The sequence below is a fragment of the Macaca mulatta genome, chromosome 11, assembly GCF_049350105.2.
Source record: "Macaca mulatta isolate MMU2019108-1 chromosome 11, T2T-MMU8v2.0, whole genome shotgun sequence".
In the NCBI taxonomy this organism is placed as follows: domain Eukaryota; kingdom Metazoa; phylum Chordata; class Mammalia; order Primates; family Cercopithecidae; genus Macaca; species Macaca mulatta.
Genome location: NC_133416.1, coordinates 71,961,989 through 71,981,248, shown reverse-complemented (window position 1 = coordinate 71,981,248; position 19,260 = coordinate 71,961,989). Strand labels below are relative to the sequence as shown.

General features: G+C 41.6%; 1 protein-coding gene across 3 annotated transcripts in view; it reads right to left on the bottom strand.

Moving 5' to 3' along the window:
- TBC1D30 (TBC1 domain family member 30) overlaps positions 1-19,260 on the bottom strand; it is a 111,803-nt gene that overhangs the window by 39,023 nt on the left and 53,520 nt on the right. For 2 of the 3 annotated variants that reach the window (XM_077954679.1, XM_028829698.2), the window contains exons 3-8: positions 12,374-12,435; positions 11,756-11,821; positions 9,794-9,919; positions 7,987-8,172; positions 3,666-3,834; positions 1,153-1,321 (exon numbers count right to left, since the gene is read on the bottom strand). In XM_077954679.1, coding sequence (XP_077810805.1) covers positions 1,153-1,321; positions 3,666-3,834; positions 7,987-8,172; positions 9,794-9,919; positions 11,756-11,821; positions 12,374-12,435 — 778 coding nt within the window. Of the gene's footprint in view, positions 1-1,152; positions 1,322-3,665; positions 3,835-7,986; positions 8,173-9,793; positions 9,920-11,755; positions 11,822-12,373; positions 12,436-15,223; positions 15,393-19,260 lie in introns of those variants that run through there. The other variant, XM_001116946.5, reaches the window with a different exon arrangement.

The window sequence follows — 19,260 nt, the reverse complement described above, 5'->3', positions numbered from 1 at the left end:
AAAGCGCTTTACTATTTTAATGTTATAAACCAGCCATGCAGCAACTGGACTATCACACCCAAAGAAACTATCAAAGCTCAAAGGGTTTACAATGTATACAGTAAGTTGGAAATACATGGCTGCAGCAAGAGGTAGTTACTGGGAGGTAATGAGAGATAAGTAAATAGAACACCAAATCCCATACAGATGAATTTATTTACCCAGCTGAAAAGCAATGTACAACAAAACCAAGGCAAAGGAGATAGCTAGGTGATGTTTAAAAATACACACAAGAATAATTTTTTAAGTCCCTGAATTGATAGTTGGTGGATCTTTCTTTGCAAAATTGTTAAAAATGCCAGAAGTCTCCCAGGAAACAACTTACCATAAATACAAAGGCTAGTTAAAAGGTTTTCGAAACAAAACTGTGCCAGTGATTTACTAGTGTTGTGACATATTGTCTATGGGAACCCACTCGTCATTTATAGCTCCAGAAGAGAAATGGTAAAAACTTCACCACTTAATGCTTCTTCCGTTACCCAGAAGGTACGAAATTTATGTAGTAGTCATAATATATCAAAGATGAATGAAAAACACCCTATCTTTTTCAGCCCTGCTACCAGTAAAGAATATAAGCAAAATCTATTTGGTAATATGTTTTGGCAGTGACAGATTCCAACAGAGTATTAATTCTTAATGAAAGGAAAGAAGTTCTATGTGTTCTACCAGGCTAGATACCTTGTTATCTCATTTAATTTTATCACAGCCCTGAAAGGCAGAACAAAATAAAGATTCATCAATAATCCAAATTGTAATATTAACTAACAAATTCACCTACTCCTAACCACATCTTTCAGTTTCTCTGCCACCTAAGTTCCTTTCCCTCTTCCCAACTAGTGTCCACAGAGATGCTGACAAGGAGTGAACCAGCCAGGACACAAGCGCTTGAGGAGGAGCGGGAGAATCTGAAGGCCTAAAGGAGTCTGCCCCCTTCTCCAAAATAGACTGCATGTGCCAGCAATGAGCCTGCTGAGATTTCAGGAGGCTAAAGCAATTTTAAAAGTTCACAACTTTCTGTTTTCACTTAAATATCGATGCTTTACATATTAGAGCACAAAAACTGCTGAAGACCCTCAACATCACAGAACAGAGCAGAATGTGGAACTCACTTACTCTCCTAATTTTGCCCAGATGGCCAGCGACACCCTTAGGATGATTTCTGAACCTTCAAAGAAGACTGAATCCCAGATCTTTAAAACGGTCTGATTAGGGAGGCACGTGGCAAAGAGAGTCAGAAACCACTGCATCGTGAAGACATTTGTAAGTGGGGGCTCATATCCACCTGAAACAAAACAAACACATTCAATTCCTTCAGAACTGATGACTGGCCACATATGCAGATACCCTTTTCTAGTCTTCCATGTCCACTCAGATGTGTTGTATCTCCTGACTGATTTCCTCATATTTCTAAACTCTTGTTCTTTCTTCCTATTTTTCCTGCCATGTTTCTGGAAAAATACAGGTATGCTTTATAAATATGAACTTCACAAAATATTTACAATACTTCAGAAATCTTAATCTAAAACTTACTTTGGCTCTGCCTATTGTAGTGAGCTGAAAATTAAGGAAAAAGTTTTCCTCACCAAAAATAGAAGAAAAAGAAAGGATTTCAGTCTCTCAAAAGCAAAAGCCATCAGATTTTCGAAATCATATAATGCCCACTTACATTCAAATGCTGCTTTGATAAGAATAAAATTGCTCACTATAAATTATCTATCAACTTCTTAAGTTATACATAGTTCTCAGACCACAGTGGAGTTAAACTAGAAATCATTAACAGAAAGATAGTTGGCAAATCCCAAAATAGAGAATAAACATTACATTTAAAAGTATTTCCAACTAAAGATCTGGGGTCCAGCCAATTTTGAAATTTCTGAATTTATTAAAAACATAGTACTCTCTCTTACTTTATGTGATCAGTATGTATTTTTATGTGATATAAAAATTCAAAGGCCGGGCGCGGTGGCTCAAGCCTGTAATCCCAGCACTTTGGGAGGCCGAGACGGGCGGATCACGAGGTCAGGAGATCGAGACCATCCTGGCTAACATGGTGAAACCCCGTCTCTACTAAAAATACAAAAAACTAGCCGGGCAAGGTGGCGGGCGCCTGTAGTCCCAGCTACTCGGGAGGCTGAGGCAGGAGAATGGCGTGAACCCAGGAGGCGGAGCTTGCAGTGAGCTGAGATCCGGCCACTATACTCCAGCCTGGGTGACAGAGCAAGACTCTGTCTCAAAAAAAAAAAAAAAAAAAAAAAAAAATTCAAATATGTAGAGCGATCCTCCCTCCAAATTATAGCCAATATGTACAATTACCTAAGTGTAAACAAAAAGATGTCTGTTTTCCTATATTCATTTTCTTCCTCCTTACCTATGAACAATGGGAGTATCTTTGTTCACAGACTAGAATCTGAGGTTGTTCCTCACAGCCAAGTGCAAGGCACTTGGGTAAAAACATGTAGCTCACTAAAGTGAGTCTTGACTAGGGGACAGGGAAGATTGGCCTATCCGGAAGCATTATAAAATCCACACAGTTATACTGCAGAGCCAAGTTAAATGAGATTATTCAAATGGCTTAGAAGGAAATGCCTAGAGATACTCAGGTATCTCTGGGTCTGTGGCCTGCTAGGAACCAGGTCACACAGCAGGAGGTGAGCAGCAAGCAAAACTTCATCTGTATTTACAGCCACTCCCCATTGCTCACCACCTCAGCTCTGCCTCCTGTCAGATCAGCAGCACCATTAGATTCTCATAGGAACACAAGGCCTGTTGTGAACTGTGCATGTGAGGGATCCAGGTTTCATGCTCCTTATGAGAATCTAATGCCTGATGATCCATCACTGTCTCCCATTACCCCCAGGTGGGACCATCTAGTTGCAAGAAAACAAGCTCAGGGCTCCCACTGATCCCACATTACAGTGAGTTGTGTAATTATTTCATTATGTATTACAATGTAATAATAATATATATAAAGTACACAATAAATGTAATGTGCTTGAATTATCCTGAAACCATCCCCCAAGCCCTGGTCTGTGGAAAAACTATCTTCCCTGAAACCGGTCCCTGGTGCCAAAAAGGTTGGGGACCACTGGCTTGGAGGAAACACAACAAACTCCTGACTATTCTGTACACACAGCCAGGGAAGTATAAGCAGTGCGTATAATGACAGCTATGAGCTCAGATACTTCCAAAAACTGGATCATGCCCACTAGATAGCAGTGGCTCTTAGCTACTCTTTCATAATCTCAATGGTTCAGGTAAAACCAGTTTGTACTAAATTGTACCTGTAGCTCAGTTTTAAAGACTCCTGCAAGTTTGGTGCCAGCTTAGAGCAGTTTAACTAGATAGTAAGATGTGTACGTGGTACTCCATCCAGAGTACATCATTTCAGTTGTTGATCTGGTACTAGTATTAGGCTCTTGACTGACTTCCTAACTATGACCAGTTAGAGGTTCAACATGTGGCCTTTTGTTATTTTCAGTTTTGTTTTCATTCTCTAAAAATCTGTTTCATTACACCAAGCTCTTATAATACCTGGAAATATATATTTCCATTCAATGTTTAGACTCATTTGTACAGTGGAATCAGAGAAGACAAATATTTTCAGTTACAAGAGCATTGAATCCTACCTCCACTTTCTTTGTTTGCAGTTCGCTGAAGAGTATCCAGGTGCTGAGATAATTCCGGCAGCTTCATTCTTAAAAGGTCTCTGAAGACAGCCATATCCACAGACAATGCCCGGAGATTATTGACAAAATAGCTTTCGGGAAGTACCTTATCAATAAGGTAAATCATAATCTAAAGAAAAAAAGATAAAGCTTAAGACTGCTTTGTAAAAACTGGGATCCCAACATGTCCTAAAGAGAAAATAAGTATTCAAATAGATAAAACGCTGTTAGCCAAAGCACACTATCCTTAAATGCATCAGTACGAAATGTTCCAGATTTACAAGGCTCTCCTACAGCCTGGCTAGGGAGCATGTGGCATAATCATCTAAGCAACTCAGACCTCAAGTCTGCTGCTGTCTGAAATTTCTAGATGGGCTGCTAGACCTGAGTTCGGCCCATAAGTAGCTGTGATTATGCAACCCTTAGCATCATTCTGAAAAATGACAAAGCCCAAGCTTGTGCAGCAGCCAGCAGAGCCTCAGCATTGGCTCCTTGGTGTCAGCACAGTTTTACAACCTCAACATGAAAACTAAGAGCAGGCCTATCATAAAACACCCCCACAGAAGCAGCTCTCAAGACTTACTCATCATCGACCTGGGCTATTAGAGCAACTCATGTTGGTTTTTTGTCCACTTCCTGGGAAAATGCAACTATGCTTTGTTTGAACAAATAGTACTTTTCAAAATCTGTATTTCTTTCATAAGGTTGTTATAGAAGTTCTTCAAATTGCTATTTTCATTTTGATTTTTCTACTTGTATTACCTTTCCTAATATGTCAAGAACCTCTAGAATGACCCAGCCAAACACACATGAGGTCTGTAAGTCAATCCCTGGTTCTTTCCCACCAAACTCTTACCAACAAAAATAGCGGGAACCATGTATTTCCATTCAATGTTTAGGTTCATTTGTACAGTGGAATTGGAGAAGTCAGATATTTTCAGAGTTATAATAGCATTGAATCACTACCTCCACTTTCTTTGTTTGCAGTTCTCTGAAGAGTATCCAGGTGCTAATTCAGGCGGCTTCATTCTTAAAAGGTCTGGCATGCTGTACCTGACCCACTCCCTAAAAGACCAGCTCCTTCCCCAAAGCACCAGAAAAACAAAATTAAGAACAAAATCATAACTGGCTCTATATACATAACGGGCTCTATGTTGGTAGAACAGTAGCTATCTCACATTTTGACATTCAGGATACTGTAAAACTCTATTTCCACCCACCACCCCCCGCCCAAAAAAAATCTCCCTGCCCTGCCAAGGGCCCATTTTTCCCTCCTCCTCAGCTTATAATTTCTACTTTTCAGGGTCATAGTTTTGAACGAGTCAGTAGGGCAGGGGCATGCTCTCGAGGAGGACCTTCTCCTTTGTTATAAGGTGGCCAGACCCACTGGGCCTTAGCCTTCTTATGTTAGGATAAAATTTACCAGGTAAATGTAACATCATCTTGGAAATAGGAGCTCAGCAACAAGAAAAGGAGTAAATTCTGTCTTTGTGGGGAGAGGAGGTTCTGGGAGGCAGCAGCTGATGAGGAGAGCAAGTTTCAGCATGGCGGAGTACCCTTGCAGGAACCTAGCACTCTATGGATCAGAATTAGAGGAATTTACAGGATCATGAATGCAGACGTAAAGGTCATACACTGACAACTATTGTATTTTTCATCTAAGGATAAGATACGTAGTGCCAAGAAAGATATTTGGTTTTTATTGAGAAATTATGATTCCTCAAAATTACGTGAAAACAAGCAAAAAAAAAATCTTCAATGATCATACTAATTCCTGTGACAGTGAAATTCTCTATCTGAAGGCATCTCAATGTCTGATGTGAAGACATAGAGCCAGCTCACTCAAAGCACCCACCACTGTATTTCCAAGGTCAACTCTTAGATCCAAAAAAAAAAAAAGCCAGGCACAGTGGCTCACGCCTGCAACCCCAGCACTTTGGGAGGCTGAGGCAGGAGGATCACCTGAGGTCAGGAGTTTGAGACCAGTCTGGCCAACATGGTGAAACCCCATTTCTACTAAAAACACAAAAATTCGCTTGGTGTGGTGGCGTGTACCTGTAATCCCAACTACTCGGGAGGCTGAGGCAGGAGAATTGCTTGAACCTGGAAGGCGGAGGTTGCAGTGAGCCAAGATCATGCCACTGCACTCCAGCCTGGGTGACAGAGCAAGACTCTGTCTCCAAAACAAAAAAAAAAGATTTGGCTAAATAATGGGAGAGCTCTGAATTTTTAACAAAAATAAAAGATTTGCTAAGTAAAAACTTAAGTGCTAATAGCAGGAAAAAATGGTTCACCTATTTCTAATAAACTATATATTTCCCTAGTAATTATGACTTGTAGAGTCTATGCTGGAAAAACAGACATACAATATTTTCCTCGACATCAGAAGTGTTTCTTCATGAAGCCAACCTTCCTCTGCGTATTAAATGTCTAAACACAAGATCTATACACTCTTAAAGGATGATCACATCATCTCATTGCATGGAGCTCTTTTTCGTGGGGGCTGAAATATTCAGTTTCTCATCTTTAATCCATATTTGTAAGTGAGTTTTTAATTTCTAGTTTCTCAAGTATTACTGAGCCCTTTCATAATTTGATTGGGATGTACACTTCCTTCCTTGGACGTCTCCATCCCACCCCTAACTTGATTCACTTATTCCAATTGCTCTAAAGAAAATTCCCATTTTATAGTCATACCAATTACATCTGGAAAAAAACTGATGAAAGCTGACAGACTGAGTAAACAAAATTCCTTCTTAATAAAAAACATCTTAAAGTCATGTATTTGTCACTGCCTTCCTCCCTCTCCTACCCGTGCCTTTGTGATGAACAAGTAACTTCAAAGCTGCTTCCTTAAATACATCAATGGAAAAAGTGAGAGGTTGAACACAGATTTAGATCATGTCAAGCTGGATTTATAACTTGTCCACCATGATATGTATAAAACCAAGAGGAACATTTGTTTATTTTTCCACATCACATTAATCAGTGATTGACAGCATCAATAAGGTATTAACCATAGTCAAACACAAGTTGTTGGGAGTAGGGTTATGGCAGGGGTGGTTCTTGAACACGAAGACTAAGTATCTATCTCATACATCACAAAGCATTGCAGTCAAGAGCAGTTTAAAGGTTCAAACATGAATTAGTAACCCCACATTGCCTTAAGCAAATAGGCATTAGCCTCCACATTTAAAATGTTTCGTTTCTCATAAGCACTCTATTTCTGGTGACTCACTGACTCACATGCAAACCAATGAGCTTAAATCACTAGTGCCCCATCTCAACACATTTTTAAAATTTAACTAATAAAGGTCCTAGGCATCAAAGATTAAAAGATATTAATGTAAGTCAATTCCATAATGCTTCTCCATGCAAACACTTTCCATAGACACTCACTCTCAATCCAACTCCTCCATATCTTGCTCCAAATATGAAAGAGTAAAGCAGCCCAATAAAGCAATCCAATCAGAATGAAGCATAACTGGTGTGGGAGGCAGTTCTAACACAATACAGTCACACCCTTGTATGAGCCCTTCCCCTTGACTATGAGCTGAACCTGGTGACTGATTTCTAAAGAACAGAACACGGAAATATAGTGGGATGTCACTTCTGATGTTTGGCTACAAATCTGGAACTTAAATTCTTTTGCCTTGCTCACTATCTTTTACTCTCTTGCTCATTTTGGGGGTGCCAGCCACTGGGTTGGGAGATGGAGAGGCCCACATGGCAAGGAACTATAAAAGGCCTCCAGTCAACAGCCAGCAAGGAACTGGAGCCTCAGTCCAACAGCCTGAGGAATTAAATCTTGCCAACAACTACATAAACAAACTTGAAAGCCAATGCCCACCCCCAAATGAGCCTTTAGATGAGACCACAACGCCAACCAACAGTTTAACAGCCACAGCAATGTGTCCTTGAGGCAGTTAGGCTATGCCTAGATTTCTGACGCAAAGAAGCTGTAAGATAATACATGTTTGCTGTTTTAAGCAGCTAATTTGTTGAATAGTAATGAATAACCAATACAATTAATATTTAACTTGCTTTAAAATATGTTGTCTTATAAATGATACTAAACACATAACAATTTGCCTCACAGTTGGCAGCTACATAAGTCTGTCACTTGACATGACTCCAACCTGGAGGAAATGCTATCATAGGTCATTACAAAGGAGTGACAAACACCTTGGAAAAGGATGAGACATCAAGGAAGAGAGATTATAGTTCCAATTTCTCACTCTCAGAAGAATGTCCATTGCCTTTGTTAGAGCCTGCTACTCACTTTCAGGGCGTCCCCTTCATTGCCTTCCATCACTTCCAGAATTAGTGCAGCCAGGATGTTAAAGCCTTGGCAGTACCCAACAGTTTTGTTCCATCGGGCATAGGCCAGTAGCACCCGCTTCAACACAACCCTGTCCTGCTCAGCCTCCTGGCCACAGTAAGAACTACACCCTGTGCGGTGAAGGTCCTAAAATGGAAGGGAAACAACATTTTCAAAAACACAACTCCTAATATTATTTCAAAATAAACCTTATTTTTTGACTCAATAAACAGAATCAAATTATCAACATAAATTTTATTTTTCAAAAATGTGTATGTTGTTATACATATGAGCCAAAATGCATTTTTAGCTTTCTTTTTCATAATATTTTGTAATATGCTGTTTAAGAGAGATTTGCAAGGGGAATTTCAGTCAGGCAAATTTTCAACTTAAAATGTTTCCAGGATTACCACAAAAAGTAGCTCAGAATTAATAATAATTACATTATAATTTCATATAAATTGATAATTTGTTTTAATAATATTTCTCAGATAAAACAATAGCCATCACAATACACGTATGAGGGTAACATTCTTCCTTTCTACAAATAAAGTATAATATTTAGCTATCAAAACTCTAAATAACATAAAGGAGTGAAATCAAAATAGCAAAAAATGTGATTATAGAGAGAAAAATCATTCTATTCAAATTATTTTATGAATTTATATAAGAAAGACAGAAATACTTGATATGCTTTAATGAAGGCAATATCTATAATTTAATTACTAAGCAGGGACTATAATTTTCAAGAGCTGAAGTCATTAACTGACATAAGATTCACTTCAATGAGAAAACAAAAGATCCTCTTAATAAGATGATTGTTACAAAAAGTGCATTGCCTTAATTCACCAGTTAGACAAAAAGGAAACATTTCAAATATGAGATACTTCATCTCTGTGAAACATATTCTAAAATTCCAAATATATAGCTTAAATGTGAATAATGCAAAGGCTTTTTAGTACACAATGTAAAATTGCATAACTTTTTTAGCATTTGTCTGAAACAGACGAAGTTAGAACAGAAAGTAGCTGATTTTAGTTAGTACTTCCTCCTTTAAAAAAATCTCCAAATATGCCAAAACATTAGCCATCTTGAGGTGGCCAAAATTTGGATGAAACAACTTTCCTTTTAAAACCCCAGCTTAGTATCACACTGTAATGTACTCATATAAAATCAAAAACCATGTTCTAGAGCCTTATGTAAGAGGATAATACTGGGATCAAACAGAATCAGTATCCTTGGCTTTTAGCACCAGGCTCTGTTCAACTGTAATAATCCAGGTAAGCAAGCCACTGCCTACACAGCTGGCTTGAACCCACAAGTATTTGGTTGGAAGTAGACCCCACCTCTGAACCTGTCTTTAGAAATGGGCAGTTAAGAAACTATGAAAGACCCTAATAAGAACCAAATGATTCTCATATGAAATATACTTAACTAACTTTTTCAATCAGTGACTTTTATATAAAAATCCAGTCGGCATTATTGAGCCATGATAAAGGGTCCTTCCTATAGTGTGAGGAAGATTAATAAGTTGAATATGAGTGAAAGTTCATTCGCAAACATTTTCTTCTTACTGGTAACATTTAAATTTATGCAGACAACACATTGTCAAGGTTCCCCATGGAAAAGCCAATGAAATGAGAAGGCAGAAAATATGCAGATATTCAAACCAGAAGGTAGAGATCATTCGATCCTCTGTCCAAAAAGCAACTGGTTCTTAGAGTCTTTCTTCTGTATTAGGATGACAGGCCAAGTTCAGGGGCATTACCTTGACTATCTGAATTCCCATGGAGTCATCATCAGGATTACTCCTTTCATTGAAAGTGAAGCGCATGGTTTTGTCCCAGTCAATGGCTATACTGTGCAAATAATGATCTGCCAAGGTCAACCAAACCTAAAATATTACATAGACAAAGGAGAATGCCAAAGTAGAATATATAATTTCAACTTTATTAGAAAGTAGTTATTGCATTCAACAAGAAAATGGGAAGTGTCCCCTAGACCAGCTTTTGCTCATAAGTAGAAATCTACAAGAGCTTCACGGAAATTTTTGCTTTACTGATTTGTACCATTTAGAGCCTTTCATTTACTCTTTCAATAAATATTTGTTGAGTTCCTACTATGTGTCAAGCAGCAATCCAGGCATTAGGGATACTGTTAGGAAGACAAATCAAGAAGATTTTCAAATTTTATTTCTGTTCATTGAATAACCTGTATAATCTCATAAGCTTATTTTACTTGACTCTCAATTGCTCTCCATACTTGGGCAAGAGCCATCTGGTCACTCATGGTGAATGGGGCTTTTTTTCACCATGGAGTGGCTTCTGCCTTTAAACCATCCCTCTCACGCACATACACAAAACTGACAGATGGGCTCCCATAATGAATAAGTTTTTAAAAAGAGCCACTGGATATTTTTACTCCTTTGATTATTTTATCCAGAAAATCTGTTTCTGAAAGTTGTATTTCATAATGTCATTTTTATGAATATTTTGAGGAACCCTCCATTTTCAAATTCTAGAAATACAAAGATTAGGCTTATAAATCAATATCCTAAGCATGTATTTCAAGTTTTGGTATCTAAACATGATTTAGCAGGAATAAACATTGATTCATATATCTGGCCAGACTTCTCTCCTAACCTCAGAAGCATATATCCAAATGCTCACTTGATATCTTCAAATTAGATATCTAATAGGCATCTCAACCTTAATAGATCCAAAACCAATCACTTACTCCACCATCCACCCTACAGACATACATACGCCTGCTCCTCCCATCTGAGTAAACAGTAATTCTACCTCCCAATCACTCAGGCCAAAATCTTGAAGTCATCTTTGACATCCCTTTTATACCTTATATTCAGTCCAACAGGAATTCATGTGAGCTCAGTCTTCGAAATATATCTAGGATCTCCATCTCCACTACCACAACCCTGATGTATCTGTTGCCTGAGCTACTGCAAGTCTCCTACTGGTCTCCCTATTTCAGCCCTTGTCTCTCATATTCTCAAGTCAGTACCCAGAGTAGCCCATTCATCATGTCACTCCCCTGCTCAAAACTTCCCAGTGCTTCCTAGCTCACACGGAGCAAAAGCCCAAGACCTGTGGTGGCCTCCCAGATTCTCCATGATCTGCCACCCCCTCAACCCACCACATTACCTCTATGACTCCCTCTCCTATTTCTTCCCCCTTTGTTCACTGTGCCCCAGCCCCGCCCCACCCCGCCCCATCCCATCTTTGCTTGAATACAACCCAGATGCGAGATGCTCCCACCTAAGGGCTGAGGGTGCTTGCGTTGGCTGTTCCCTCTGCCTGGAGTATCTCCTCCCAGGTAGTTGCATGGCTGGCTTCTCACCTCCTTCAGGGGCCTATTCAAATGTCACCTTGCGATTTAAAATTCCACCTCCTTACCCCTTTTCTCCTAAACGCTCTTTATTTCTCTCTACATTTTTATCCATGGCACTTATTACCATCTGACATACTTTATATTTTATTCATTGTAAGCTCCATGAGGACAAAAAACTTTGGTCTGTTTTTTTCCACTGCTCTATCCCTAGTACCTAGAACATTACTTGGCACAGAATAATCAATAATTATTTACTGCATGAATGAATAATCAAGACAGGTTTTCAAGTAACTAAACCTAGAATATATTTTTGACATTCCAGAGGCTTTAAAGAAGGGCAGAGATGATCCTTCTGTATTCTAGCCCTATGAGTCCCCCTTACCTTTCTCCTCCATTCCTTTGGTATTCCTGTGGATAGCCTGGCAACTGCCTTGAGAGCATCGTACCACTAGGAACAAAGAAGAAATCCCAGGAGGTGATCACAGTGACCTAGATAAGCACTTTACAATCTTTTTCCCATCTTGACATTCACAGAATGCATTGAAATTTGCACAGCACAATGAGGTAAACAGTCAAAGCTTCTTTCAGACAGAATTGATCAGTCCATGGCTATTACTGTGCCACATCCCATCCCTTGGGCACCCTTAACACATCTGTGACCCCTTTGCAGTACACACAAAATGGCTGGGAAGCTCTGGTTAATAAGCCAAAATATATGTTATGGGGTTCAGAATAATAGACATTATGGTACAGGTGTGAAATTTATTCACTCTAAATTTTTTTCACACATGTACCATTAATAGAAAGTGCAAAATTTGTCATTGCAAATATAAACCCAGGTCACTTGTAGCTCAAAGGCTACTTTACCCGAAATATTTTTGAAGTGACTAGTCTTCATATTCATTTCAAAGAACACATTATTTCCACTTTGAGAATATATCTCAATGTGCCTGCCCTGTTGGTACCCCCAAAAGAAGAGTCTTTTCAAAACCAAAGTTACCTGCTGAAAACCATTTTGACCTAAAGATGGCTCAAGAGTGAATTTCAACTTGGTATCAACTCCTGAAAGAGAAATACATAATAGATGTTATTTTTGGAGACTATAACAAGTTATATCAAAAATACAAGTAAAAGCTTGATTCTGCTGAATCATCACAAATTTTTTTAAAGTATGTATCTTTACTAAATTTTAGTCAATTTTGCTAAAAGGTAAGCATATTGATTCTTAAAATAGGAAAATACCTACAGCAATAGAATGTGCCTTACTACACATGATGGTGGTTTACATAGATGCCTGGAGTACCACAAAAACAAAAACAAAAAAATGTTACCGCAAGCTTGGAGTCACACAGTCCTCCATTCGACTTGGTTCCTAGACTGAAACAATTTATCTAACCTATCTCAGTCTCAATTCCTTTTCTTCTTTTTAAGAGACAGAGTCTCAATATATCACCCAGGCTGAAGTATAGTGGCTATTCACAGGCACAGTCATAGCACAATGCAGCCTTGGACTCCTAGGCTCAAGCAATCCTCCCATCTCAGCCTCCCAAATAGCTGGGATTATAGGCACGTGCCACCCCGCACAGCTTATTTTTGTATTTTTTGTAGAAGAGGGGTTCGTCATGTTGGTCAGGGTGGTCTGAAACTCCTGACCTCAAGCGATCCACCTGCCTCAGCCTCCTAAAGTGCTAGGATTACAGGCATGAGCCACTGCATCCAGCCCCACTTTTTAAAGGAATTATTGCTCAAAAGTTCAAGGACCAAGAAATGCCAAATATTATCAATAACGTTAAATTTTACAAATTGCAAAAATCAAATGATGGCATTTTTGTTTCTAAGACTGTTGATAGCAGATTAGGTGTACTGAAAACTTCTCCACAACTTCCACTTCTTAGAGGTTGGTATGAATAGGAACAATCTTTGGAATTTATGAAATAATAGTAAGTAAGCAAGCAGACTGGTCTTTTAAAAAATATGTATATGTGAAGTCAAGAAGCTGGAAAGAGATGTAGCTGATTTTTGCAAGCCCATGACAGTATGTAGGTATTCTTCTTGGAACCCTGGAAGAGCACTGTAAATGCATGAGTCGGGTCCTAGGTTTCCAAAGTAAGCTGTGACAGAGAATCCCAGGCATCCAATCTATGCCTTGATATTTCTTTTTAAAGCTTCAGGGCCATAACCATACTCTGCCTGGACAGGTAAGTTTTTTTTTCTCCGAAGGAATATTAAGTACCCCATGGATCCGCCTCTCTCTGAGGTGGTTTAAACGAAGTCCTGCCCAAACGTAGAACGGTGATACAATGGCCACAGGAGTGTTTCCAGCCCAGCGCACACTTTAAGGCACGTTGAAACAAGACCTAGAAGTGAGGTTGCTGTCCAGACGCGAGGTGCTGAATGGAGGAGCCTATATTCATGACGTTTGCTTGATAACAAAGACCAGGAAATTTGGTCCCGCGCTGACATTCTTGCCGCACTACAAGGATTCCCTGTATGTCTGACCAATGTGCTCTTCTAACTTTTCCGGGGCACCTGCTGGGCATCAGGCCGATTGCCTTCCCATAGTGAAACCCAGTAGGGGTTAGTTGGCCAAAACCACAACTATCCTCTCATGATCAAAAATGAGCAAGAGGATTTAACTGAAATTGATTCGCCGCCTGCATGCAAAAGCTTAAACCAGGTCACTTTCACCCCCCTTTTCTTCTAACAGAATACGGGCAGAGAAAAGGTTTATGTTTCATCTGATAATCACGGCTATTCCGGATTCAGAAACACAAAACGTTTACTTTTAACGTGGGAAGGAGATTTAAAAAAAAAAAAAAAAAAAAGAGGTAAAGGAAGATGGTGAAGAAAGACTACAGCCTCTGCAACTAGATACTTCCTAGGGGAGAAAAACAAAGAAACCACGAGGTTGGGAAAGGCAGAGCCGCATCCCACCCTTTGGGACTCGGCGCCTCGATTCTCCTGCGGCACTACAGCAGGTCCCCAAGGCGCTGGGGGGTGGGGACCAGAGACCGCCAACCCGCCTGGAGCCCAGCTGGTGCCACTCCAGGGAACAGGTGAGCGCCAAGCACCAGTGAGAGTACAGCCAACTCTCTCTGCGGCCACTCCTTGCCAGAAACCTCCGTGCCCAGGAGCCCGCGCTAGGGCTGGGATCTTAAAATCCCGGGGAGGGATGCCTGGCGATAGAGCAGACGCGGAGTTATGCAGCCTGGAGAAGCAGGGATGGGTAAACACAGGCTGACGGCAGGAAGGGCCTTGCCTAGCACGGCCAGGCTCGTTCCCAGACCTCACCTATGAAAAGGATCTCCTGCTGCTCCCCACCCACACTCACAAATTACAGGCTCCAGTTCAAGCTGACCCCGGCACTCACGCTGAAGGGACGCTTGGGAAAATAACACCCAATTTTGCCTTTGCAGTCACTGCCTTCCCCTTCCGACCTCCAGTGTCAAACCTGTGCCTCTCTCCGCCCCCACCTCTCTCAAGGTCTGGCTTCCTGCGAGCCTGGAACACAATAGGTGGTGCGGCCTCTGATGGCCCGGGCAGCCACCCGCACTTCCCCGCCACGCGGAGAAGGCCGAGCGCATAGGCCGCAGGGTGGGGGTCCGCGGGCAGTGGGTGGAAAAAGAGGGTTCTCCGTGCCTGGGGAGGCCGCTGCCCCGCCCAGGCCCCCATCTGCCCTCTGCCCTTCCAGACCGATTGCGCCCTGCAGGTGCCAACGCAGTGCCCAGCACCGGGTGGCAAGCGGACTCTCCCCGGTGCTCCCCGGCCTAGACGGAGTCAGGCTAAGACAGAAGCGCGGGCAGCCCCAGCGCTACTTTCCAGCGCCCCATCTGCAGCCCTGGGTCCTCACCCGGCTCCAGGGTGCAGAGCAGCCGGGGCGCGGTTCGGGAAATGCAGCTGCGCTTCTTGAGCACATTGCTCAGTATGGTGCCCACGCCGCCGCCCTGCCGCTTCAGGCATCTCCCCCCGCGCCTCAGAGACCCGGTCAGCTTGTCCTGCCGCATCCGGGAGCGCCCCAGGCTCTGGCGCGGCCACCGTCCGTCTCGGTCCCCGCTGCCTCACCGGCTGAGCGGCTGCGCTCGCGGAGCTGGGTGAGTGTCCGCGGCTGACCGGCCCTTGGGAGCAGGGAGCGCACAGCCGATGCTGGAGGGTCACGGGGACTTGCGGGGCACCGCGGGAGCCGCCGAGCACAGGGAAGCCGCCGGCATCTGCAGTGCGGAGCCTGCAAGGCTGAGGCAGGAGATCGCTCAAGGCGGGGACGGCGGGAGCGAGTGAGCGAAAGAGCGAGCACGCGGGAGACGGAGGCGGCGCGCCCGCCCCCAATCCCGGCACCGCCGTGCGCAGGCGGGGCGGCCCCAGCTCCCCCGCGCCCAGGAGCGCCAGAAACAGGGGGCCGGTGGACGAGCAACTGCATTCGGGGACCAAAAGCAGAAACAGAGATGTCCGCGCTTCTCCCAAGATCTGGGAGGGAACAGAGAGAGCACCAAGGAGCGTCAGTCTCAGGGGCAGAACACCCGCGAAGGCAAATGTCCTCTCCCTCCTCCGAGCAGCCTCAGAAGGGACGGTGACCCAACCACAGGCAGCAAGGCACATGCTTCAGCCCGAAATGCGTTGAATTATTTCCTGTCAGATTAGAGGCGCGGAGAAAATGAAGAAAAAACATGATTGTTTCTTTTAGAAAAATGGGCTTCCAGAAAAAAGTGTTCCCATTTCAAGCAGTATTAAAAAGTAATAGTTCCTCATCTCTCCAGCCAGACTTCAGTAGTTCTGAACTACTGCCCATCATTATGGTTAAAAAAAAAAAAAAAAAAAAGTCATTCTCAAACAGTAATATTCACCAATGGAATATTTACCATTAAAATGGATGAAAGAAAGGGTGTGGGGGGAAGATATAAAAGTATTTGTGTTTGCTAATATTTATAAAAAGAAACATTAGATAGATAAACCAAAAAACAAATTAGAAACTTGTATGGGAGAAGGAACATCGTGGAGGAGACAAGAACGGAAAACTGAGTCCTCTCTTGATGTGCCTTCTGCAGTTTTGGCTCTGGAATAACATAATATTAACAAATTAAATTTTTTTTAAAAAACCCAGGATGATGGAGCAGCATGCCTATAGTCCCAGCTACTTGGCAGGCTGAGGTGGGAAAATTGCTTAGGCCCAAGAGTTTAAGGCCAGCTTGGGCAACACAGTGAGACCCCCATGTCTTAAAAAAACATAAAAATAAAAATAAATTTTGAAAATACATAAAATAGTCCAGTTACAGTGGCTCACACCTGTAATCCTAGGACTTTGGGAGATCAAGGCAGGAGGATGGCTTGAAACCAGGAGTTCAAAGCTGCAGTGAGCTATGATTGCACCCCTGCATTCTAGCCTGAGCAACAGACCTAGTCCCTGACTATAAATGAATAAAGTATTTTTAAATTGTAAAAGAAAACTCTAATAATTGAAAATTAATGGAAACAAATCAATCTAATGGACTATCCCACTGATAGCATAAGAACACAGAAAAAAATAATTCTCTCTCTTAAGTTGACATAGAATACACTACTATGACTGTACATCAACAGTGGTACATATTCCCAGAGCAAATAAAACTGCAAAGAAATTTTACATTTCATTCAGTAGTATTCTTAATAATATTCATATTTCTTAAATTCTTAAATCAACTACAGGATAAAGCAAATAAATAATTATGCTAATATCAAATGGAGCCAAGATGTTTTCAGTGTAACAGAAAATATAAGTGTACAACCAAAGTAATTAAGTTTTCTTTAAAATATTACAATAATATATTTACATGGGAAACACTAGTATGAACTCATTTTTTTTTCTTTTCAAAAATATATATATACAGCCATTGACTAGGTTTAGAAGTAAGGACAACTCAGCAGCAATGAACACTCCCAGCACCCAGGTTATGGTCTCTAAAAACCATTTCCCACTCAAAGGAACTAAGGCTCCTTTGAGGAGTGACTGATTCCAGGTTTGGGTCAGAAAAAGTACAAGATGACCCTGAAACATTTTGATGACCTCAAAAAGACAGGAAATGTTTCACAATTAATGGGGTCAAGTCAAAAGGACACAAGACTCACATAAATAGGCTCCTTCCTATTGGCCGAAAATGAAACCATTTGAACTTGAAAAACAGTGGCTGAGCCTGGACAACATGGTGAAACCCCATCTCTACAAAAAAAAAAAGCTACAAAAATTAGCTGGGCATGATGGCACACACCTGTAGTCCCAGCTACTCAAGGGGCTGAGGTGGGAGGATCACCTGAGGCCAGGGAAGTCAAGGCTGCAATGAGCCATTATCACACCACTGCACTCCAGCCTGGGTAACAGTGAGACCCTGCCTCAGAAATAAAAACAAAAACAAAAAACAATTGCTGGGTCAGGTCAGGTCTGTAATCCCAGTGATTTGGGAGGCCAAGGTGGGACAATCACTTGAAGCCAGTAGTTCAAGACAAGTCCGGGCAAAATAGCAAGACCCTGTTTCTGCAAAAATAAAATAATTTAGCCAGGTGTGGTAGTGTGTGCCTGTAGTCCTAGCTACTTGAGAGGCTGAGGCAGGAGGATCGCTTGAACCCAGGAATTCAAGGTTACAGTTAGCTATGATGGGCCACTGCACTCCAGCCTGGGTGAAAAAGCAAGACCCTGTATCAAAAGAAAAAAAAAATGCTGCTATTGATTATAAACAATATTGAATATCTTTAAATGCCTTCATAAAGATAGCCTAAACAAGCCAGAAAAAGAAGGCATTCTTATGACTCTTCTCAGAATTTGAGGACAATGTGAGAAATGGTGCAACCCTAAGAATGAGCTGTGTAAGAATCTGTTAAAAATGAGATGAGCCATCTGCAAAAGTAAAGCAGGCTAATAAAGGACATGCAAGCTATTCAGTTGTAGCTGCCTGGCAGAGGTAAAGATGCTTTCAAAAGGGCAGTACTCTTTGAAAAGGCATCACTTTAGAAAATGAAGTCATTGTTTAACTTGGTCATAACTAATTGCTTGGCTTAGATTTCCCAACCTTTTGCTGCGAGCTCCGGTACAGAAATTTATTCTCCATCAACCATCAACTTTTTACAGTTTTGGTACATGTTTGTATCCTTCAGCTTTCTATTAATTTTAATGAGACACTCATTGGTTGTTGCAGCCTATCTCAGCTGTACTGAGAACCATAGCAAGAGGTCTGATGCTTCCCTTTGACCAGTTTTTTAGAGGGTACAATATATCCTGGGGCTGAAGATGGTGATGAATACCCAAAGGCAAAGAGAAGGAACTGGCAGGAGAGGGAAAATCCAGGAGGACAAGTTGGTAACTGCATGCACAGTCGCGTCTTCCAGACCTCTCACATGCTCAAACCTTAGAGGGTTTTGTGTTCTATTTTAACAAGAGAGGCTATTCATGCTCAGTTTCCATCACTAGGCAAGCCAAGAGGACAAGCAATCAGCTCTGCTCTACAACACTGTCTCTGGAGTGGAGAGGAGGACATTCTGCCCCTAGGGCTGTGACACATGCCACTCAGACCATCCAACTCCCTTTGGCTGTGACATCATGCTCACCAAGCAAACTTTGGATTGTCATTTGATTTCCCATATAGACTCTGCTGCAGTCCAGAGAATATACTGACCAGTTAATAGCAGTCAATACCCCTGAGTTCACTCAGCAGTCAGTAACCTGAAGATACCAAATTTCCAGACTGCCAAAGCTGACATCTAGACTCTAGGCTGTCAACGCACCCAAGTGTCATGACGGATAAAAAGACCTCTCTTTAGATTCTTCTTTAGTTATAATATTTTTCTTACTAGTAGTGACAGAAGCTTGTTTGCTTGCAAAAGGAACATTCAATTTCACCTCTTTTAGATCTATTACGAGGAAAATCT